Consider the following 25867-nt stretch of genomic DNA (forward strand, 5'->3'; position numbering starts at 1 on the left):
TGAGAATTAGATATTAGATGAGAAGCTCCAGTCAGTTCTCTGCATTCCTGAAAGTCAACTGAAGAATGGTATAAAGGTATTATAATTTCCTTTCTCTTACGAGTGAATCTTCTTGTAATTAATTCTACAATCTGCTGAACTTAACTAGTTGTCTTAACAGTATGATTCCTGAACTTAGATTCCCTATTAATCAAAATAACCAAATCTTTGTATTATTCATTACCTTTTTCCCTAAAACCTGCTCATGGAATTTATTTCTATTAAATATTATTTTCTTACCAAATTGAATATACTAATGTTTGTTAAGAATAAATTTTAAACCCTTCATCAACTCTTCCAGTATTTTAAGATCATTCTGTAAAGAATTTAGATCTTTGGAACATTTAATTACTCTTCCCAAATATACGTCATCAGCAAAGAAAGAAATTTTACTCTTAATATTTGAACCTAAATCATTGATGAATATATTAAACAACAAAAGTCCTAACAATGAGCTGTATAGTATCTTGCTGCTCACAACTGGGATCTTTGAAGATTCTCCTCTAAAGATCATTCCTGCCATGTATCTGTCAATCAATTTCCTACCCATCTCACTAGATAATCATCACTACCTATTTGGTACATTTTAATCTCTCCTTAACAAAATGATGCAGTGCTCAACATGTGATTCCTTTCAAGAATATCCTAGCTAATTATTGTTTCATTACTTCTTCTGTAACATTAAGAAGACCCACTAGTCTCAAATTTTCTGACTTATGAATTAGAATAACTCTAGAAGAGTTTTTCAGTGACACTTATGACATAGTAATAATTATTAGAAACATGTAGTCACATGAAATCTGAACCCTGTTATGCACCTTATATTTATTCTTTGTGTAAAGTGTATAATGCATGTACACTTTTCTTTAAAGTGATAAATTTAGGTATCAAAACTGAAATTTCTGAATTAATTTAAAGATTACTATTTCTAAACTGCATCTCTTTATGGTCTCGGCAAAATTTTACAATAACAGACTGAAGATTAGTGCATAGTACACATATTCACTATTTTTTAATTTTATTTTTTGTTTTATTATTAGTGCACCTTCTATTCTAATTTGAGTGTAACTTCAGAATCAAATAAACTAGTCGCTTTAAACATGTGGTCTGTAAGAATCAAGTTACCAAACTGACTCATCAGAAAAAAAAAGCTGGAAGAACCTCTCCCTTTGTGTTATGAAAAAAATGTATATACATTCCTGCAAAAGAAGTGGAGAGCCAATTTTATATGTAGCATACATTCCATTATTAGAATGCCAAGCATGATTTATTACATGGGGGGGGGGTCTGGAAAGTTCTGATAAACACCTAGAACAAAAATTAATATAATTTTATCTATTCTTCTTCTTATTATTATTATTATCATTATTCAGGCCTCCATGGAGTCAAAAGACTCATCGTTGGAGGTCCTTCCTAGGAAACACACAAAGTCTATTATACCACTCATTGATCGTTCTTGCTCTCAACAAACTATATATCTTATATATCCTAAAAGAAAAAGAAAAAATATTACAATTTGATGAAACATTGGGGTTGAAGGATTTTAAGATATGTTCTTTCTTCTGGATATATCAGTTACTTTAAAATAATTTTTGTTCTAGGTGTTTATCAGAACTTTCCAGAGGCTCCCCCACCCTTATAAAACATTTGTTTTGTTAAATGACTAAAAATATTATGGTTATGGTAAGATAATTTTCAAATTAACTTCATTTTAAATTTATTTATTATTTTCTATTGTTGTTTATTTAGCTGATACTGCTCCCCCTTCATTCATCCAAGGAATGAAAGATGTTGAAACGGTGGAGAATCAGGATGCTAGCTTCAATATTAAAATAGCTGGGAAACCAAAACCATCAGTAAAATGGTAGGTAAAGATGCAATGCAACATGGGAGTTATATATATTACACCCCATGCTCATATGAGTATGTAAATTGATTACATATGAATTCTGATATATTTATTATTATTATTATGTATGCTGCTGCAGGAAGTCCAAGGACTCATTGGGGAAGTCCCCAATTTTAATTACTCACAATTAAATACTTATCATATCTTTCAGTGATACTGCTGGACCTGGTGAAGGCATTTGACAGGATACCACATGGAATTCTAATCCGTAAACTACAACATAAGGGAATGGATATAGGGTTGGTGAGATGGATAGGTGGGTGGTTGATGGAGAGATATCAAAGAGTAGTTTATTCAGGAGTAGAGTCCAAAAGATGGCCTGTGACTAGTGGTGTGCCACAGGGTTCTGTTCTTGGACCCCTGCTGTTTAATCTGTTCATCAACGATATAGGGAAGGATCTAAGTGGAACAGTTCATTTGTTCGCTGATAATGCAAGGTTGGGTAGGGCGATAGTGAATGCAGAAGATGTCAAAATCTTGCAGGATGACTTGGATAGATTGGAGTTCTGGGCTAAGGAGAATGGATGTCAATTTAATGTGACAAAATGTAAGGTTATGCATTTTGGGGTGAAAAGATTAGCAGCAGTATACCACATTGGTGGAACTGTACTCCAGTAGATTGATGAGGCCAGGGACTTGGGAGTGTTGGTGGATAGGGAGATGAAGTTTAGGGGACACATTTCAAAAGTAGCTAAATCAGCTCATCAACTCACTTGGTTGTTGAAAAATACCTTGACAAGCAGAGACAAGTAAGTTATTGTACCTCTGTACCGAGCCTTGATAAGACCTCATCTCGACTACTGTGCCTAGATTTGGTCACCTCGGTTCCTTCTTGATGGGGAGGAGGTGGAGGATTCAGAGGTGAGTGACTAAGATGATAGCAGGTCTATGGAATGAACCATATGAGAACAGGTTGAAGATTTGTGGGTTGCAGAAACTAGTTGATAGGCAGAAAAGGGGGAGATATGATTGAGACATTCAAATTGCTAAATGGATTCTATAGGATTAATTCAGAGGATATTTTTGAGATCAGGACTGCTGGTGGGAGAACTAGGGGACACCTATGGAAGCTGGGCAAGAGTGTGGTTAGCAGGGGTGTTAGAGCTGGGTTCTTTACTTTTAGAGTGGTAAATGAATGGAATAAGCTGCCAGAGTCTGTTGTGGGTGCTATGACGGTGAACGAGTTCAAGGCAAGGTATGATAGATACTGTGAGAATGTCGTATAGTTGTGTGGACATGATGTTTAGGGCCTCCCTCGATGAGTCTAAGGACTCCCTGGAGTAGCCTGAAATAATAATAATAATAATAATATCTCTCTTTGAACATATTCATTAGAGACACACTTATAACATTTAACTGCAGCTCATTCCACACACTAACTACTTATCATGAAAAGAATCTGGGCTCCATGCTTCCTCACCAAATTCTAGCCAGTTTTCAGGGACAATCCTGAGTTATGCCTGAACCATTCATAATGTGTAAAATCTCACATGCATCTATAATACAAGTCCTCCTTACTAACTTATATGTTTCTTTTGTATCTCCTCTTGTCTAACTACTCCTCAAACTTTGAAGCCACATCACTGTCTCTTCTCATATATGCACTGACCATTTATCATCTTGGTTGCCTGCCTCTGAATCATCTGAACTGTCTTCCCATCTCCTCAGAACCCAGGCAACCTTATCTGCATGCAGTACTTCAGATGTAGTCTTATTAACATCTCATAACATGGAAGAATAACTTCTGTTTTCCAGGTGCAGTTTTCTGATGTGATGACTTAACCACCTTAGCAAATGTGCTAAGGCGGGTAACTCATTCCTATCTTCTGTCTCTCCACATTCACATTTTTCCACCTTTCTCCTTCTATATCTTCTTATCTATTAACCCCAAAGCTTAAGGAATAAGCTCATATAAGTTTTAATTATTATCTATAGAAATTGAGCATTGTGGAGATTTCTATATCTGCTTAGTGAAGATGTTCTTGATATTAAAGTTCATAATAGTAATTATAATGTTTTTCCAACTATTTAATATATGTGTGGATTTAACTTATGTGTATATTTTTATTAGTATAAAATCCATTTTAACTCTGCTATCAAAAGTATCCTCAGTATGACTTTCAAAATAAACAACAAGAATAGAAACTGGTTTGTTTAACAATGACTTGCACGAACTACACATACATGATGTAAAGCATCATGTTATATCATCCACACAATTAATTGTATTAAAGTTCTAGTAAATATAACTTTAACAAGATTTAATGATAAGTAACAATATATATAATTAAATTTAAGTTAATTCTGGAATATGTAAAGAAGAACTATTTCCCATAAGAGGGATAAGTTAAGTCCATTGTTTCTGTTTACATTCGGTCAATGCAGCAGAGTCTCACAATGCTCTTTGTATAAACATTCCAAGAGATTATTGTTTTCATGGAGAAACTTAATTTTCTTCCAAAGAACTCAGTGTCTGATGATAATATACACGATAGCATGCTCTGGCTCATGGAACTTAACATAGTCTAGATCTTCCTCACAACACACAGGTGCAAATCAACCTGTTTGGCCAAAATGAAAAAGAATTTGATACACTCCAGGGTGGGCTAAAGGTAGAAGGAAGTTTATTTTTAGCTGAGTCTAGACTACTAATGTAGTCTAAATATTTAGATTAAATTAGGTTAGAATTTAGACTATGTTAATTGCCTAAATGTTTATCATGATGGCTGCAGAACTATCTGTTTGGCCAAAATATGATAATCCGCTCTGGCAAGGAATTTGATACACTCCAGACTATACCTAAGATGCCTTTAACATAGTAAATGGTGACAAGATGTATTACTCTATATTACTATTTTGATGAGAGGCAGATGACAAGGAAACTATAATTATTAATGTTGAAAGGTTATTTTTCACTTGGTTAGACTATAATAAATTTAGTTTAATCCTTTATCCAAGTGTGAGCAAACAAAGTTTGCACCTGAAAGTATCTTTAGGACTGGGGTAAGGTGGTACAACACCGGGAAACTCGGTGCAAAGGTGGAGCAAGCTAACATCACTCCTATCTCAGTATCTCCCATAATGCAAAACACATCTTGCAGATATGTTATGCATTAAGGGAAAGGCCACTACCCAGACTAGTTTCGACCTTTATTGAGGTCTCTTCAGTGGGAGCCAGACCCAAGTGGAGATACCAGGCAGAAGCATTAGCAAGGTCATCTCTACCTACAGGGTGTTCGGGATAAATTTGACATATTTATAATTAATTATATTTTTCCGTAAGTTACATGTATTAACACACACTTCTCTTCATTTAAAAGTTTGGACCCTTCTTCATTCATATACAAGATGTCAGAAAGGATGGATAGCTGGAACCCACCTGAATCATGGAAGAGAATAACTTGTATCATGATGATTCGTGCCCGCCATCAAAATAAGGATATTACGACTGCTGCCCAATGCTCCCTGAATACAGTAAAAACAATCAGGCATGAACTAGAGACTTGCAATGGTGACTACGAGGATGTAGCAAGAAGAAAGATCCCTAGCAGACGATCTGATTGCGTTCGTACAGCAGAATTCCTCGCAAATCTGCAGGAACAGGTGTTGAAGAACCCTGGCATTGGAATTCGGGCTTTGTTCGTGGAGTTGCTAACTGTAGTCAAGCCCTGGATAACAAGGGTAGCCAATGGTAGGCCGTATGTATGGCAGCAGGATTCGGCCCCTTGCCACACCTCTGGGAAAAGTCAAAAATGGTTGTCTGAAAATTTCTACGACTTCACCAGTCCAAATGTTTGGCCTCCAAACTCCCCAGACCTTAACCCCATGGATTATTTTGTATGGGGCGCAGTTGAAAAAGACACCAATCGCACTTCCAGTAATACAAAAGCCCAGTTAATGGATAAAATTAAAACAGTTTTTGCGGCCCTTCCCAGGGAGACTGTAGCATCAGCTTGTTCGAGGTTCCGAAGCAGAATTGAAGCTGTGATCGATGCTAATGGTGGCTATTTTGAGTAAATCTTGTTGATAGTATTGTAATTAACTCTGCCTGTAATGTTTTTTTGTCAATTCATTAAATTTAATAGATACAAAGAAGATTTTCTTTTTCCTTACGAAACTGTCAAATTTATCCCGAACACCCTGTATATGAGTTGCCAAACGGTGTGCCACCTTTTTATTAAATTACTATGGATTTAGAGAAAGATGTTGAAAGTTTATTTTTCAGTTGGTTAGACTATAATAAATTTAGTTTAATCCTTTATCCAAGTGTGAGCAAACAAAGTTTGCACCTGAAAGTATCTTCAGGACTGGGGTAAGTAAACCTACAGTACATTAGTACTGTGGGTGTGCTAAGGATGCTCTTTTTTGTGGTTTTATTAATTTTTATCATTTGTTTTTTACCTGGTCATCCAATAAGCAGAGCAGTGGTCTCAGCTAAAATGTTGATATGAGAGATATTGCTGGGTATATAAAAGCGCTAATAATATAATAGGTTATAAATTTTTGTAGCAAATTTTCAATAGTTATTTGAAGTAATATCAGAGGAATTAGTGATGGATAGTATTAATTACTTGGAACTCTTATGTGATAGTGAATCATCACTAACCATAAAATTGAGACTAATAGGAGAAATAGTAATTAGAAAGCACCAAAGGTGAAATTAAAATAAAAAAAAAAAAAGTTAAATTGAGAGTATGATAAAAGATTTAAGAACTATTAACTTAGAAAAATTGTTTAATGGAAGGGACTCTAACATCTTTCATAATCTAATGTTTATTCCGATGAATAAATTTCATGATAAACATGAGGCCAGATATATGAATAATCAAGTTCTAAAAAAATATCTATGTCACATATCCTTCGTAGTGATCACTTGTTCACTGGCCACAACACAGCTTGGGTTAAGACTTATCTGCTTATTTTTTATGATGAAGTCACAAGGGAAATACACCAAGGTAATAGCTACAACTTACCTATATACTACACTTTTATTGACTTCAAACACACATTTGATTTCATTGACAGGAACAAAATAATAAACATCTTAAAATGACATTAGATACAAAACTACAAAACTTTATTATGAATTATTATAAAGATACCAAAGCAACTGTCAAATTTAATAATAATAATAAAAAAAAAAACGGACAAATTCAAAGTAGAAAAAGGAGTCATGTAGGATTACCCACTCGCACCAAATTTATTTACTATCTATCTTGAAGAAATATGCAGATAAATAGCTGAAGAATGAGGTCTACAAATAAATGACATGGATATCAACCACATTAAATATTATTATTATTATTATTAAGAGAACCCTCCAGGAAGATAGGGACTCATTGAGGGGGGGGGGCATACTACAAGCACCAGCTATCATACTTATTCCTGAATTCATTCACACTGCTTTCACATACAAACACACAACATCCAATGGCAATCCATTCCAGTCATCATACACCATCCTATGAGAGAAAAATCAGCTTCCAAGGACACCCCCTTGTCCTTTCCTCGGCTGTATAAAATGAAAAATTCCATCAACTGAAATCCTATATGACCCATTCAGAAGTTTATGTCCCAGTCATTATTATTATTATTATGATTATGATTCAGGCCTCCATGAAGTTAAAAGACTCATTGTGGAAGGACTCTCCTAGAAAACACAGAGTCTATCATACTACTTCTTGAACTCATTGACCGTTCTTGCTCTCACCACTCTATCAGGCAATCCATTCCATGGTTTAACCACCCTCCATGCAAAGAAACCACTCCTCACCCTCTTGCTCACAGCTTCCTTTCACAATTTCCATAGATGGTCTCTTGTCCTCACTCCCCCTCTCTGTTCCACCAAGCAAAGGAACCCCAGTGTTAATCCTGTAACTACCTCTCAGTAGTTTAAAAGTCTCAATCATATCACCTCTCCTTCTATCTACCAAACTCCCCAGTCCACATTGCCTCAGCCTGTCCTCATAACTAACATTGTACAGTCCTGAAACCATCTTTGTTATCTGCCTCTGTATCCTTTTCACAGTTAATTTATCACCTTCAAATGCTAAGGACCAAATTTGAAAACAATAGTCCACGTGTGGTCTGATCAGCGTTTTATACAATGGAATGACAACTCTTTTATCTGTGCAGGTCAGCATCCTTCTCAGTATTGCAGCAATCCTCTAGGTTACCTTCACCATCTTTTCAATATGTTCTCTGAATTTCAGATTTCTATCTATCATAACCACAGATCTCTTGTCTCCTCTACTTCCTCCAGTACAGTTCCTCCAACAGAGTATGCAGTCTCCCATTGATGTATCCCAAACTTCAAGAATTTACATTTTGCTGCATTGAACTGATATCACTATTAATTTGCTTATCTGTCCAGCTTATTCAAATCCTCTTGCAGGATACCATATCTGCACTATTAATAATAACCCTTTCTAGCTTCAAATCATCGGCAAACAATTGAATATCCCCCTGCAATCCACCGAGAATGTCATTGATATAAAGGTTAAACAATACAGATCCCAGTACTAACAACAGCTCTCTGATACTTATCAGACAGATAGCTATTCCTGAATCCAGGTGACTTACCTGCATCTAAACCCATGTGCTGCAACTTAAATATCAGCTTTCATGTGGCACCCAGTCAAACACCTTTGCAAATTCCCCCAAAAATGGCAGAATATGCCTTTCCCTCATCAACTGCTCTTGTCACGTTATTATAAAGGGCAATCACATTACTAAATCAAGTGCACCCATTAATAAATTCATGTTGATTCTCACAGATAACATTACTCTCATCTGCCCAATACTGTATATGGTCCTCACTAAATTCTCCAAGATCTTAACAGCCACTGAGGAAACACAAACTGGCCTGTAATTAGACACTTGCAATCTGCTACAACCTTATGCAATGTTATGCTACATCCTTTTACTCCTTGGGTACCTTTCCCATAGCAGGACTTTCATTGAAAAGCCAGATCCATAGTGCTGTCAGTTCTATAGCACATTCTCTCAAAACTCATGGCAAAATTTCATCCAGTCCCACTGCTTTATTTGAAAACCACTCAGTATTTGAAACACACTCTCCTCTTGCATTTTTAAATCTTGAATCTGCCCTATCCCTTGAGTATTAAAACCTACTTCTCCAGGACGAAATACTCCAATAAAGAGTTCATTGAATAACTCCACTATGTCCTCTGCATCAGTCACCCTATTCACATTTTTATCCCACAATGTAATTCTTCCACAATCATTTTTCCTCCTACTGGATACATAGCTAAAAAATTCCCTAGGATTTTCTTTGGATATGCCAATCTCATCTCATATTCCAGTTTCAACTTCCTTACCATACTACTCACTCTCCTGGCCTGAGTCTTATATTCTTCATGCATCTGCTCTCCACCCTTCTCCTTATATCTCTTCCATAACTAACCTCATTTTTACCTGCATTTCCTGTTTGATATTGTTTGTCATCCACTTTACATCAAATTGTGTCCTCTTCTTCACTTGTGGAATACAGCTTACTATTGCTACTAACAAATATTCCTTCACAATTTCCCAAGCACTAATGATATCTTGCCTTCCCATTTCCTCCCTTCATGTTACTGCCCAAAGTTGATATCTGAGAATATTATAATCATCCTCCTTATAATTCCACATACATTCCCATCTCTTTATACTCCTGAATTTCTATTCATGTTCCAAGTCAAAACCACTTGGTCACTCTCTCTCTCTCCAACTGGGGGGAAGAGATGCCATCTCAGTTATAATCAACTCTTCTGATGCTATTACCAAATCCAATACTCTTGAACCTGGTGTTCCTTCTATTACATGTTACCTAAGACATTTGTCATTCAAGAATTCTAGAAATTCCATTCCCTTATTACTACATGCATTTTCCCTCTCCCAATTTATACTGCCATAGTTAAAATCTCCCATAACAATCATTCTTCTTTCACTAAACATCTCCTGCTCTTCACCGTCTGTGCCACTTGGCTTGTAGCAACACCCCACTAAATATCCATATGCTTTCAAAACAATTAGTGTCACTATCCTCTAAAACCTCCACTCTTAGTGGACATAAGTCATCACTTATTATAAGCTGTACTCCACCACCACGTTTTCCCTTCCTATCCTGTCAAAAAATGCTGTACCGTGCTACTTCTATTCCTGTTATTATATCATCTTAAGACAACCACTTCTCAATGATCCTAATAATCTTTGGACAGGCTGATGCTATCAGTACCACCAATTCATCTCCTTTATTCTGGACATTAGTATAAAGCATAAAAATGTCACTGTTTTTATACTTCTCGTTATCCCCTGCAGACTACTGTACTCAGCATTACTTGATGTATTCCCCCCCCTTCTCCCAAGCACCTATTCCCACAAGAGGCCACCACTACTACCATACGACCTGGTAATTCTAGTTTCCCTGCATTGGCACACCAACTCGTTCAGAGAATAGCAACCTCTCCAAATGCCTACATCCTTCCTCGTTCAAATGCCAGTGGTCTTTCGCATCCATTTCCTTTCTGTCCTGAAATGCTCTCCAAGCATCCACTTATTCCAAGCCTCTCTTCTGACACATTCTGGCTATCTTGCTATTCATTATTAATGCTCTTACTCAGCCCATCATTATCATACCTGGACAACACACACACACTATCTTCCCTCTCTGAGTTTTCTTCTGTATAATCTCAAGCGTGAATCTCAGATCTCTTGCCACCTGATTTACACTGCCTCTTAAGTCATTCCTGGTCACAATCATCTCATCCACTCGTTCACTCTGCTTTAGCCATATGTTCAATCGTTCCTCCAAGCAAACACTCCTTTTGCATCCTATCTTGCACACCATGGATCATCGAGTCTCCATACATTATTATTATTATTATTATTACGGGCAACTCCAGTGAGTCATTAGACTCATCGAAGGAGGCCCCAAATCATATTCATCACAACTATTTGACATTCATACAGTATCTATCATACCTCGCCTTAAACTCATTCACTGTCACAGCACCCACCACAGACTCTAGCAGCCCATTCCACTCATTCACCACTCTAAAAGTAAAGAGCCCAGCTCTAACACCTTTACTAATCATGCTTTTGCCCAGTTTCCATGGATGTCCCCTAGTCCTCCCACAACCAGCCCTGTTCTCAAAAATATCTTCTGAATTAATTTTATAGAAACCCTTCAGTAATTTGATTGTCTCAATCATATCTCCCCTCCTCCGCCTATCAACCAATTTTTGCAACCCAGAAATCCTCAACCTGTTCTCATAAGGTTCATTCCACAGACCTGCTATCATCTTGATCACTCTCCTCTGGATCCTCTCCACCTCCTCCCCATCAAGAAGAAACCTAGGTGACCAAATCTGGGCACAGTAGTCGAGATGGGGTCTTATCAAGGCTCGATACAGAGGAACAATAACCTGCTTGTCTCTGCTTGTCAACATATTCTTCAGCAACCAAGTGATTTGATGAGCTGATTTGGCCACTTTTGCAATGTGCCCCCTAAACTTCAACTCCTTATCCACCAACACTCCTAAATCTCATGCTTCATCAATTTCCTGGAGTACAGTTCCACCAATGTAGTAAACCGCTGCTAATCTTTTCAGTCCAAAATGTATAACCTTACATTTTGCCACATTAAATTGACATCCATTCTCCTTAGCCCAGAACTCCAATCTATCCAAATCATCTTGCAAAATTTTTACATCATCTGCATTCACTATTGCCCTACCCAACTTTGCATCATCCGCAAACAAATGAACTGTTCCTCTGAGATCCTTTCCTATATCATTAATGAACAAATTAAACAGCAGTGGTCCAAGAACAGATCCTTGTGGCACACCACTAGTCACAGGCCGTCTTGTGGGCTCTACACCTGAATAAACCACTCTCTGATATCTCTCCGTCAACCACCCTCCTATCCATCTCACCAACCCTATATCCATCCCCATATGCTGCAATTTACTCTGTTCCTTGATTACTCACCTGCATCCCTCTCTCTCTCTCTCTCTTTCTCTCCTCTAACACTGTCTATGTCCCTGGTTCCAGCACTCCTTACATTCTTCTCATTCCCTCTCTTCTACTGTTTCTATTCTCTCCTCTTCTATCCCCATAACTCTCTCTCTCAATCCTACTCTGATTTGCTTTCATTCATCTCTTCCGTTCACTTAATCTCATCTTTCACACTTCTCAACTCATTCCTAAGACATTCCACCTCCTCTTTCAGCTGATCTCTCTCTCTCTCTCTCTCTCTCTCTCTCTCTCTACAAGCTTCCCACTTTTGCTCACCATTCATCCTCTCAATTAAGACTATCTCCGAAAACTTCTTTTTGACTCAAACTTTCCACACTCCCCACTCTTATTTTTTTCATTATCCTTACCCTTTATCACACTACTCGTCTCTCTAGATCAGTGGTCGCAAAAGTGGTTGATATCGACCCCCAGGGGTCAATATAACATTGTTAGGGGTCGATAGAAAAATATAAGACATCATTGTAAGGGTAATATTTAATTCAGTTAACTTGGATTACCTCCATCCTGAATGACAACGATGCAATTAAGAGTGAATCGTGGGAACAGTGACATGAATAGGACCTGTAAGATGGAGCAAGGTCATGAAAATAGTTATGGAGGCCAATCAAGTAGGCCAAAATGACGTATTTACCAATAAACGGATGAAGTGGTTCCTGCCCAGCTGGGCGTGGCAGGAGTGAGATTGCAACACGTGCGCAGTTCTTATTTACTTATACTTACATGTATTCGATCCCAGTCTTATTTTTTGTGCATCGACATACAAGTGAACGTTAATGTTCTAAAATTCATCAACATACATATTATAATTTAATCGTTATTCATTCATGAACTACACTTCTCTATGTTGAAGAGTTGAGCAGGACTGGTAGTAATACCAGTGATATTAATACTAGTCTATTAATATCACTAGTTATACCAGTGATATTACTAGTGATAGTAGTAGTAATAGTAATATAATAATATATACTATATTATACATACAATAAACACTGTAACTATAAAATAAACAATCTAAAAACTCACATAAGCGTCTTTTTTGCTTGTCCTATTATAATTACGTAATAGTAAAATAGAGGGGTTCGTTAAAAAGTCAAGAAACCCTTGAAGGGATCAACGGTCAAAGAAGTTTGACGACCCCTGCTCTAGATCAGTATTCTCCCACCACTGATGCAATGCTGCCAAGTCGGTTATGCTAATCTCTAATTCACAAAGCTCTTTCCATTTCCTACATTTTCAGCATATATGTACTTCCCCATCTCTCAGCTGCTACATATTCAACTGCTGGGATGCATACATACCACAAGCATCGCACACCACAAAATCCTATAGTATGCTATGCAAGATATACTCCTTAAATGGGGGAGGACTTTGTTACACACCATTAGTAATTTGAGCTGTGTCTGCTGCCATCATTCAAATAGTGCTGAGTACTAGGAACTACTACAACTATTCTAAACGCTCTACTATATTATACATTCTACTATAAGCTATATTTACACAATACTATAAGTATAAACTATACTATAATACAACTATTCTTTTTTTTTTCAGTGATATCACCCCTCTTTCTCTGTTTGCTAGTGTCTGCACTCTACAAATTCTCAATCTGTCTTCATAATCAGTATTCCACAATCCTGATACCATTTTTAATACTCTCCTTTGCACTGGCTCCACTGTATTAGAATCACAACAGAACCCAGTAGACTAGACCTGCTCACAGTAATTCAAGTGAGGTCTTATCAAGGCCTTGTAAAGAGGAAAAATTGCATCCTTAGCTTTATATGTGAATTCATTTCAGCATTGTTATTATATTTTGAGTCATCTTTGCTACATGGCCCTTGAATTTCAACTTGCTTACTAACACTCCAAGATCCCTAGCCCAATCAGTTTCATCTAGCATAATTTCACCAATATAATATAACATTGGATATCTGATCACACCAGAATGACCTTACATTTACTGACATAGAACTGACATCCATTTTGCCATGCCCAGAATTCCAGCTTATTCAAATCATTCTGCAAGTACTGCATATCATTCCTGATTACCCTACCTATCATCAGCAAATAGCTGCATGTCACCTGTCAAATCCTTCTCAATGTGATTAATGTATAGATTAAATAACAGTGGACAAGGACTGATCCTTGTGGTACACCACTGGTTACCTTAAATTTTGCAGATTCACATCTCCTGTATACTACTTTTTGATATCTGTCAGTCAGCCATCCTCTTATCCATGCTAATATTGTATAATCCAAACCCATATTTTCCAGTTTATGCAGCACGGAGAACAGTTCATGTCTTCTGTGCTGCATTCTGTCCAAAACCTTAGCAAAATCCAAAGATATCGTGGTGTATCCATTTACCTTGTTTAGTTCAATGGTAACATTATTATAGAATGTGAACAAGTTGATAAGGCATGACCTTTCCTTAGTAAATCCATGCTGTTCATTGTACAGTAAAGGTTCTCTGTCAACCCACATCTGAATGTGAGCCCTAACCAACTTTTCCATAAATCTTTACCACCTCCTGAATATTGATTGGTTGATAGTTGGATACATTGGTCTTTGCTCCACCCTTGTGCAGTGGGATTACCATACATTCTTTCCACTCCTGCAGAATCTTCCCCATTCTGAGATTCAGATTATATAGCCTGGTTAAAGGAATAGCCAATTCAACTAAACACTCATGGCACCTGTGCTGATATTCCATAAGTCCCTATTATATGCAGATGATATTATTATTCTTGCAGAATCTACAGCATAGTTGGAAAAAACCATAAAAATTTTAAATGAAGAGCACAAAACTTTTAGAATGAAATCAATCTAAGCAAAACTAAAATAATGAAAATAGGAAAAGATAAGGAAAAAATTTCAATCAACTTAGTAAATCATATACAGTATTTGAACACTTAAAGCAATTTACATATCTTTGCAGTCTCATTACTCACAACCTCAACCACACAGAAACAATAAAATATAGATGTCTATTATTGCACTTTGCAAAAGTATATCATCCAGGTGATGACATTGCAGAAACGAATAAACCAGTAGATTATACGGGAATTGTGGTTAATGAAGTGGAGGTGAGTAGTCTATTGCATAACCTCAATGTCAATACATCTGTGGGATTGGATGGTATACCAGCTCGTGTTGTACGAGAAGCAGCTAAAGAATTGTCAGTACCCTTGACCATTTTGTTTAATTTGAGTCTTGGGTCTGGGTTAGTCCCGAGCGGGTGGAAAGAGGGGAAAATAGTTCCACTGCATAAAGGTGGTTCCAAGACTGCTGTTGTAAATTACCGACCGATTAGCATATCAGGAATCATTGTCAAGGTCTTAGAGAAATTAGTCAAGAAAAGATTACAGGATTGGATAGATGAAAATGGGATATTGTATGGGGGACAAAATGGTTTTGTGAAGGGTAGATCATGCCTCAGTAACTTGCTCACGTTTTATAACACAGTGATGGCTGAACTGGATAGGGGTAATGGTTTACAGTGATACTACTGGACCTTGCCAAGGCCTTTGATAGGATACCACATGGAACCCTAATCAGTAAACTGGAGCAGATGGGTATAGATATAGGGTTGGTGAGATGGATAAGAGGGTGGTTGAAGGAGAGATATCAAAGAGTGGTTTATTCAGGAGTGGAGTCTAAAAGACGTCTTGTGACTAGTGGAGTGCCACAGGACTCTGTTCTTGGACCACTGCTTTTCAATTTGTTCATCAATGATATTGGAAAGGATCTGAGAGGAAGTGTTCACTTGTTTGCTGATGATGCAAAGTTGGGTAGAGCAATTGTGAGTGCACAAGATGTCAAAATTTTACAGGATGATTTGGATAGTTTGGAGGACTGGGCTAGGAAAAATGGATGTCAATTTAATGTGTCAAAGTGTAAGGTTATGCACTTTGGGGTGAAAAGAATAGCAGTAGTATATCGCATTGGTGGAATCATACTCCAGGAGATTGATGAGGCCAGGGATTTGGGAGTGTTGGTGGATAGGGAGTTGAAGTTTAGGTGGCACATTGCAAAAGTAACTAAAACAGCTCACCAAATCACTTGGCTTCTGAAAAATACTTTAACATGCAGAGACGAACAAGTTGTTGTTCCTCTGTATCGAGCCTTGATAAGACCCCATCTGGACTTCTGTGCCCAGCTATGGGCACCAGGGTTTCTTCGTGATGGGGAGGAAGTGGAGAGGGTACAGAGACGAGTGACCAAGATGATAGCAGGTCTGTGGAATGAACCTTATGAGAATAGGTTGAGGATTTGTGGGTTGCAGAAATTGGACGATAGGCGAAGGAGGGGTGATATGATTGAGACATTCAAATTACTGAAGGGTTTTTATAAGATTGATCCAGAAGATATTTTTGAAAATATGACTGGTGGTGGGAGGACTAGTGGCCATGCATGGAAGCTGGGCAAGAGCGTGGTTGACAAGGGTGTTAGAGCTAGGTTCTTTACTTGGAGAGTGGTAAATGAGTGGAATAAGCTTCCAGAGTCTGTTGTGGGTGCTACGACCGTGAATGAGTTCAAGGCAAGGTATGATAGATACTGTGTGAATGTTGAATAGTTGTTCTTGACATGATGTTAGGGCCTCCCTCGATGAGTCTGTCGACTCCTTGGAGTTTCCCGGAACAATAATAATATTTAATTTAGTGAAGACGGCACATTAAATATGGAAATAGACAACAGAATCAATAAAGTCAGTATGGTAGATAGTCAACTGAATAAATTTATATGGAATAAGAGAGAAATTACTATTATTACTATTATTCGTAACACCTCCAAGGAGTCCGAAGACTCCACCACTACACCGATCCTCTACTACCAATCATCTACATCAGCACCATCTACTGCCCACCACCACCACAGCTAGTATTTTTCATCTGTAAATTGCATGTGTTCTGAAGGGCCGATTTGTCTGTATGCGGGATGAAAAACTCAAGTTTCCGGGAGAAAAAAAAAACCTGCTACCTCCGTATGAGATCAGCTAACTCATCTTCGATTGAAAAAGTCCATATAAACATTCCTCTCATCATGACAAGAATTGAACTTAGGCCTTTTCCAATTGAATGGCGCAATGCACCATCGTTCTTCCAATTGTGCTACGGAGGCACTTGCACAACAAATTAGTCAAACGACGAAATTAGTAGAACACGCAAATTTGTCAAAACACTAAATTAGCTATATACAAGACAGTGTTCAAACCAGTTTTAACTTATGGATCTGAGAGCTGGGTTAGAAATAAAACTTGACCAAAGACTAGAGACCACAGATATGAGAGTCCTGAAAAAGATTAGGGGCATGAACAGATAGCATAAATGGCAATATCTTATTAAAAACAAGTATACTAGGAAAGAACTGGACATTGTTAGCATCCAGGAATGTGTTAGCAGTGCTAATTTCAGGTAGTATGGTCACTTAAACAGAATGGAAGAAGAAAAAAAATAGCGAAACAAGTGTTCACTGTTAGGTTGGCAGGAAAAAGACCCAGAGGAAGACTGAATATGGAAATATAAGATCTAATAATGTTGGGGTCTTGACAGATAACAGATTGATTTGAAAGAAAATTGTTGATAGGAAATTAGTAATGATGTAAATTCTTCATGTAGTACTGTTATAATATCCTGTACACCTCTTGAGGGTACTTGTCAGGAATTTGATGATGATGATGATGACAAAGGATGGTCTTATATGAATAAATTAAACAAAATATGAAAAAATAACAGCATTTCAAAAAGCCACAAACTAATAGTATCAAACTATTATTATACTGACGACAACATATGAAGTGCCTTGCAGAAGTCCAACCCCACGTCCGAGGCATTTTCCCATGTGCAAGGTGGAAGTGGCAAGAAGTAGGGGTTTGAAGCACCAATGCGGTAGCATGAAATTTTTTTTTTGCTTAATCCTGCCTCTTTTTTTTTTTTTTTTTTTTGCTAACAGGGCTCTGGCAAACCCAATTCCGTGAAGAGTGTCTGTTTTGATCACAAACTTACTATCGCATCCGGGGTAGCCGACATGTTGAGAACTGCAGTCAAGGATCTCGATGAGAAATATGCTACGAGGACTCTCAACATACTTCAGCTAAATATCAACAGCACTCAAAAAAAGATGGAAGAACTTAAGAACATTTTATACAAAAATAACATCCACATTGCATGCTTACAAGATACGAAGCTAAATCAAAATCTGAAGCTTCAAATCAAAAGCTATTCAACATTAAGGAAAGACAGACCGGATCGTTCTGGCAGAGGTCTAGCCATGCTCCTATGGACTGAACACGACACATATAAAGAAATTGTATCAACTACAGGGTGTTCGGGATAAATTTGACATATTTATAATTAATTATATTTTTCCGTAAGTTACATGTATTAACACACACTTCTCTTCATTTAAAAGTTTGGACCCTTCTTCATTCACATACAAGATGTCAGAAAGGATGGATAGCTGGAACCCACCTGAATCATGGAAGAGAATAACTTGTATCATGATGATTCATGCCCGCCATCAAAATAAGGATATTACGACTGCTGCCCAATGCTCCCTGAATACAGTAAAAACAATCAGGCATGAACTAGAGACTTGCAATGGTGACTACGAGGATGTAGCAAGAAGAAAGATCCCTAGCAGACGATCTGATTGCGTTCGTACAGCAGAATTCCTCGCAAATCTGCAGGAACAGGTGTTGAAGAACCCTGGCATTGGAATTCGGGCTTTGTTCGTGGAGTTGCTAACTGTAGTCAAGCCCTGGATAACAAGGGTAGGCAATGGTAGGCCGTATGTATGGCAGCAGGATTCGGCCCCTTGCCACACCTCTGGGAAAAGTCAAAAATGGTTGTCTGAAAATTTCTACGACTTCACCAGTCCAAATGTTTGGCCTCCAAACTCCCCAGACCTTAACCCCATGGATTATTTTGTATGGGGCGCAGTTGAAAAAGACACCAATCGCACTTCCAGTAATACAAAAGCCCAGTTAATGGATAAAATTAAAACAGTTTTTGCGGCCCTTCCCAGGGAGACTGTAGCATCAGCTTGTTCGAGGTTCCGAAGCAGAATTGAAGCTGTGATCGATGCTAATGGTGGTTATTTTGAGTAAATCTTGTTGATAGTATTGTAATTAACTCTGCCTGTAATGTTTTTTTGTCAATTCATTAAATTTAATAGATACAAAGAAGATTTTCTTTTTCCTTACGAAACTGTCAAATCCCGAACACCCTGTATAAACAGCAGTATTAATTACACAGAGGCTCAAAGAGTCAAGGTATTTCTACCAAAATGCATTATTACAATAGTCAATGCATATCACCCATATAACACCGATATAAATACAGAATTACTTCAACAACTAAGTCAAACAACATCGGTCACAAAGATTCTTTTAGGAGATCTAATGCCAAAAGCGCAACTTGGGACTGCCCCACAAGTTGGGCTTTTTCTCAACTCCCCACAACTAGATCAGAAAGGAGCACAAATAGAAGACATAATTGATGATCATAAACAACAGGCAAAATACATATCTGCCAAAAACAACAGGCACAGAATCAGCATTAGACATCACAGCAGTAGATTATGAAACTGTGAGTCTTACCCAGTGGAAAATACTAAAGAATGGCATCAGCGATCATAGACATATTATCACAACCATTAATTTACAGCTAGACCAAAAACCACAACAAAGAGATCTTGGAACTTCAGAAAAGCAAATTGGCCTAAATACACACAACTATTAGAAACATATTGCTCTGGCACACCCACTAGTAAAGAAGAACTCGATCAGTAACTACTAGAACTAACTAACAACATACAGAAAGTTACAAAAAATTCAATTCCCTGAGATCTCAGGAAAAACAATTGGGTTCCATTTGGAAAGATGACAATATCAGTGCTATGATCACTGAAAAAGATATTATCAATGAACAGTTAAAACAAAATAATACAGAAGACAACAGAAAGAAGTTATTATTATTATTATTATTATTATTATTATTCAGGCCTCCCTGGAGTCAAAAGACTCATTGTGGGAGGTCCTTCCTAAGAAACACAAAGTCTATCAAGACTCATCGAGGTTGGTCCCTCCTAGGAAACACAAAATCTGTCATACCACTCCTTAAACTCATTGACTGTTCTCGCTCTCACCATATCAGGCAATGCATTCCATGGTTCAACTACCCTCCATGCAAAGAAACTACTCTTCACACTCTTTCTCATAGTTTCCTTTTGTACCTTCCAGGGATGGCTCCTTATCATCACTCCTTCCTGCTGTTCAACTAAATCAAAGAACTCTCCAGTGTCAACCCTGTAACCACCTCTCAACAGTTTAAAAGTCTCAATTATATCACCTCTCCTTCTTCTATCCACCAAACTCTGCAATCCACACTCCCTCAGCCAATCCTCATAACTAACATTGTACAGTCCTGAAACCATCTTTCTTATCTGCTTTTATACCTTTTCCAAAGTTAATTTATCCCCTTCAAATCCTGGGGCCCAGATCTGAGAACAATAGTATAAGAGTGGTCTGATCAGAGTCTTATACAATGGAATGATAACCGTTTTATCTCTGCAGGTCAGTGTCCTTCTCATTATTGCAGCAATCCACTGTTACCTTCACCACCTTTGCAATATGTCCCCTAAATTTCAGGTTTCTATCAATCATCAACGCCAGATCTCTTATCTGCCCTACTTCCTCCAGTTTAACTTCTCCCTTAGAGCATGCAGAAATTTCTTAACTGCAAACAAAAAAAGCCGGAAGAATTCCGCAATAGACTAGATCCAAGAAAAGACTCACCACACTGGAACATCATCAGACTATTAAACAATGCAACACTTCTGGATACTGATCACTCTTCAAACACAGTCTCCTTAGGAACCAATACAGCAGCAATAAACAAACAGATTGCAAATTTACTAGCCAAACATTACTCTAATGCAAGCAAGATGTGCAATTCAACAAAGAAGACAAAAAGTACAGGAAAATTGCAAAACATCTGCTACTACAATCTAGAACCTACCCTTCTGAAGACATATTTACTCAGGACCTCACAATGACAGAATTATTATTATTATTATTATTATTATTCAGGACTCCATGGAGTCAAAAGACTCATCGTGGGAGGTCCTTCTTAAGAACATAAAGTCTGTCAAGATTCATCAAGGGGAGGTCCCCTTAAGAAACACAAAGTCTATCATACCACTCCTTAAACTCATTGACCGTTCTCGCTCTCACCACTCCATCAGGCAATACATTCCACGGTTCTACCACCCTCCACGCAAAGAAACCACTCCTCACCCTCTTGCTTACAGTTTCTTTTCTTAACTTCCAGGGATGGCCTCTTGTCATCACTCCTTCCCGCTGTTCAACCAAGAGAAAGAACTCCCTAGTGTCAACCCTGTAACCACCTCTCAACAGTTTAAAAGTGTCAATCATATCACCTCTCCTTCTTCTATCCACCAAACTCTGCAGTCCACATTCCCCTCAGCCGATTCTCATAACTATCCTTGTACAGACCTGCAACCATCTTTGTCATCTGTCTTTGTATCATTTCCACAGTTAATTTATCGTCTTCAAATCCTGGGGACCAAATCTGACAACAATAATCTAAGTTTGGTCTGATCAGAGACTTATACAATGGAAATATAACCCTTTTATCTCTGCAGTCAGCTTCTCATAATTGCAGCAATCCTCTGTATTACCTTCACCATCTTTGCAATATATTCTCTAAATTTCAGGTTTCTATCAATCATCAATGCCAGATCTCTTGTCTCCCCTACTTCCTCCAGTATAACTCCTCCCATAGAGTATGCAGTGTCCCATCAATGTTTCCCAAACCTCAAGACCTTACATTTTGCTGCATTAAACTGACCCCCCCCCATTCATTTGTCCATCTATTTAGCTTATTCAAATCCTCTTGCAGGGCTATTCTGCACTATTACTAATAATCCTTCCCAGCTTCTCAGCATCTGCAAACAACTTAATATCATCTTGCAATCCACTGGCAATCTCATTGATATAAAGGTTAAACAATATAGGTCCTAGTACTGAGCCCTGTGGGACCCCACTTCTAACCCTCTGCCTCCTTGAAACTGCTCCACCATACACAACTCTCTGATACCTATCAGACAGCCAATCCTGAATCCAGTTGACTAATCTGACATCCAGACCCATGTGCTGCAACTTAAATATCAGCTTATCATGTGGCACCCCTCTCAAATGCCTTTGCTAAATCTAAGAAAATTGCAGTATATGTATGCCTTTCCCTCATCTAATGTTCTTGTAACTTTATTATAAAAGGCTAGCATATTGCTAAAACAAGAACGCCCTTTCACAAATCCATGTTGACTCTCACAGATAACATTTCCCTCATCTGCCCAATGCTGTATATGGTCACTCACTACTTTCTCCGAGATCTTAAGAACTACTGATGACACACAGACTTGGCCTATACTTAGACACTTCCAGTCTGTTACCACACTTATGCAGTGGCACTATCTTAACTTCCTTCCATTCCATTTACACCTTTCCAGCAGAAACAGCAATTAGTCAAATTGACCTTGACAAATCACCCTGGAAAAAACATGGCGAAAATAGCTAAAAGAAGTGCCTTCTGAAGATATTTAACACATCTTGAAATGCAGGTAAACTACCAAAAATATGGAAAACATCAGTCATTATACCCTTACTAAAACCTAACAAAAAGACTAGTGACTGTAAAAGCCACAGACCAATAATTTTGACTAGCACTCTCTGTAAACTAAACAAAAGAATAATACATACCAGACTTATGAATTGGCTCTTAGAAAATAACAAGATCACATTAACTTCTACCAAAGTGCATACAGGTCTCAACACAGTACAGAAGATCAATTATTTTATCTTTGCCAATCAGTCATAGATGGCTTTCAAGAAAAACCACTAAAGAAGACAACTGCAATCTTCTTGGATCTCACAGCTTCCTACGATCGTGTATGGAGACAAAGGTTAATAAAAATTGCATACGATACTGGAATAAGGGGGAATGCATTAATTTGGATTTCATATTTCATGAAAGGGAGAAAAATGAAAGTAAAAGTTAATAGAATTTATTCCAACATGCATTGAACTTTGGCTGGAGTCCCACAAGGTTATGTTTTAAGCCCATTCCTATTTCCCATGTATATGAACAATATCCATCCTCACATAATAAATGACACAAAAATAAAATGCTATGCAGATGATATAGCAATTTGGTACACAAGCAGTAATCCTCAATAATCTGAAAAAGTCTTAAATAATTCAATAAAATGCTTAGAAAGATGGTCAAAGGGACTTAAACTACAATAATAAATTTAGTTTAATAATTTATCCAAGTGTAAGTAAAAAAATTTTGCGCCTGAATTCAGGACTAAGGCAACTCGTGATAAAGGTGGACCAAGCTCTCATCACTACTTATTAGTATCTCCCATAATGCAAAGCACATCTCCTTGTAGATATGTATAATGCTATGCATTAGGGAAGGGGCCACTACCCAGACCGGTTTCGGCCTTTATTGAGGTCTCGTCAGTGGGAGCCAGACCCACAAGTGGTGATACTAAGGTAGAGGCAATCGAGAGGTCATATTTACTTATACGAGTTGCAAAAAGTTGTCTCACTGTATTATTAAATTACTCTGGATTTAGAGAAAGATGTTGGAAGTTTTTTCCCCCACTGGGTTAGAGTATAATAAATTTAGTTTAATCCTTTATCCGAGTGTGAGCAAACAAAGCTTGCACTTGAAGTATCTTCAGGACTGAGGCAACTTGTAGTAAAGGTGGACCAAGCTCTTTCACTACTTGTCTGAACTCTCGATTGCTTCCACCTTAGTATCACCACCTCTGGTTTTGGCTTCCACAGATGAGACCTCAATAAAGGTTGAAACTGATCTGGATAGTATCCCTTCCCTTAATGCATAGCATTATAGATGTCTGCAAGGAGATGTGCTTTGCATCATGAGAGATACTGAGACAAGTAGTGATGAGAGCTTGGTCCACCTTTACCACGAGTTGCCTCAATCCTGAAGATACTTCAGGCCCAAACTTTGCTTATAATTGGATGAAGTTTTAAACTAAATTTGTTATCTAACCAAGTGGGGAAAAACTTCCAAGAACTTAAACTACGAATAAACTCAGAAAAAAAAATACTAAGTATCTTCTCCACTGATAGAAAAAATAGACACAATTACAACCCTCAAATCAAAATAATATAATAACAAAATAAAAAAAACAGTCTCCAAAATATTTATGCCTAACCCTAGATAATGAATTGAAATTTATAACACATATTACAAATATATCTAATAAAGCTCTTAAAAAACTTAATATTATCAAAAGGCTTTGTAGAACAAAGTGGTATGCAAAAACAAAGATACTCAATACTACATATATGGCACTCATTTGACCGAATATGAAATATGCCTGATCTATCTGGTCTCCAGCTTCTACTAACTCAAAAGAAAAACTTGACAGAGTACAATCAAGAGCAGTAAAAATTATCATGGGTGCAGTCTCACCCACAAATAATTTAAAAGCTGAACAAAAGTGTGGGCTTCATATATGAAAAGACAGAAGAAAACTCTCCACAGTTAAATTCACTAACAGAATCAGGAGCCAACAACAGGGTCACATCTCACTCAGGACTTTTGATGCCTGGACAAGAAAATCTAGACTAAAGAGATCATCTATGTTACAATATGATCGAGAAATTAGAAAACAGAGCACCTATTGAAATAAGCAAAGAGCCATTCTTTTCCACTATTCTACCAAAAAACACAATGGTAAACTTAAATCTCCTCAAACTTTGTTCAAAAAAGGATTAACAGCAAGAAAATGAAAGCAAAGAACTTGACACTATACATCACTTAAATAATCCAAACCATTTCATTGCCTACACTGATGAGATGAAGCACTCAACTAAGGAGATTCAAGGGTTTTTCTAACTCTACCTGGAGGTGAGGAAATGCAAATCAAACCCACAGCAGGCAAAATAGCTTCAAACTTCATTTGTGAATTAACAGCAATACAAACAGCTCTCAAATTCTATCTCTCAAATCCAGTAATAAATTAGGCACAAACTTTAAACATTACAGAAGTAATAACCAGTAAAAAAGAAAATGGGAATTTTCTTTCTACAGCAACTCAAAATCTGCACTTGAGGGATTAAAAATGGAAAAATAAAACTCACACAGGAAATTCATGAACCACTAACCACCTTAAATTTGAATAATAAGAACTGCACACTGCAATGGATACCAGCCCATGTAAATATTGAAGGCAATGAAAGAGCAGACAGACTAGCCAAAGAAACAAGATACTTACCTCAAACATTGCACACACTATCACTAACTGATGCTAACTCTGTCACCAAAATAAGATTGGTAAAATAAACTATCAAGAAGAAGAATGAAATCAATGAAATTAATAATAACAGAGAAATAACCACAATCATCACCAGACTAAGAACAGAACATTTTAAGGGCATTAAAATTCAGATAAATTAAGATACTATGAAACATGCGAAAACTGATGTTGTTGATGATGAAGGCCAAAATTACAATTCCATCCTTGTTCATATAGTATCTATGTGAATACTCAGTAAACCTAGTACTGGAGCTCACTGGGAATGTAAGAATTGGACATTTGGTTAGATGTTCTGGTGATTCTCCAAAGTTTTTTATAAACAATCTGTAGATCTCCTTCCCATTATTTAGTTTTGACTCTTCAGGAATATACATACGAATATACACTGAAAAGTCAAAACTAAATAACAGGGAGGAGATCTACAAATTGTTTATAAAAACAGATACTATAGTGCAAGGAGCAAGCAGCCATGGTATCCACCTTAATAAGAGGACCTAC

At 37.4% G+C, this 25867-nt stretch overlaps 1 protein-coding gene across 1 annotated transcript in view; it reads left to right on the forward strand.

Annotated features, from left to right (window-relative positions):
* The window catches only part of LOC150109564 (protein Obscurin-like), a 1271613-nt gene that overhangs the window by 325275 nt on the left and 920471 nt on the right, over window positions 1-25867 (forward strand). Inside the window, exon 26 of the mRNA XM_090402667.1 lies at window positions 1789-1903. Coding sequence (XP_090258793.1) covers window positions 1789-1903 — 115 coding nt within the window. The remainder of the gene's footprint in view (window positions 1-1788; window positions 1904-25867) is intronic.

Source organism: Typopeltis vanoorti, chromosome 2, assembly GCF_054136105.1.
Source record: "Typopeltis vanoorti isolate ZY-2024b chromosome 2, IOZ_Tvanoo_1.0, whole genome shotgun sequence".
Taxonomy (NCBI): Eukaryota; Metazoa; Arthropoda; class Arachnida; order Uropygi; family Thelyphonidae; genus Typopeltis; species Typopeltis vanoorti.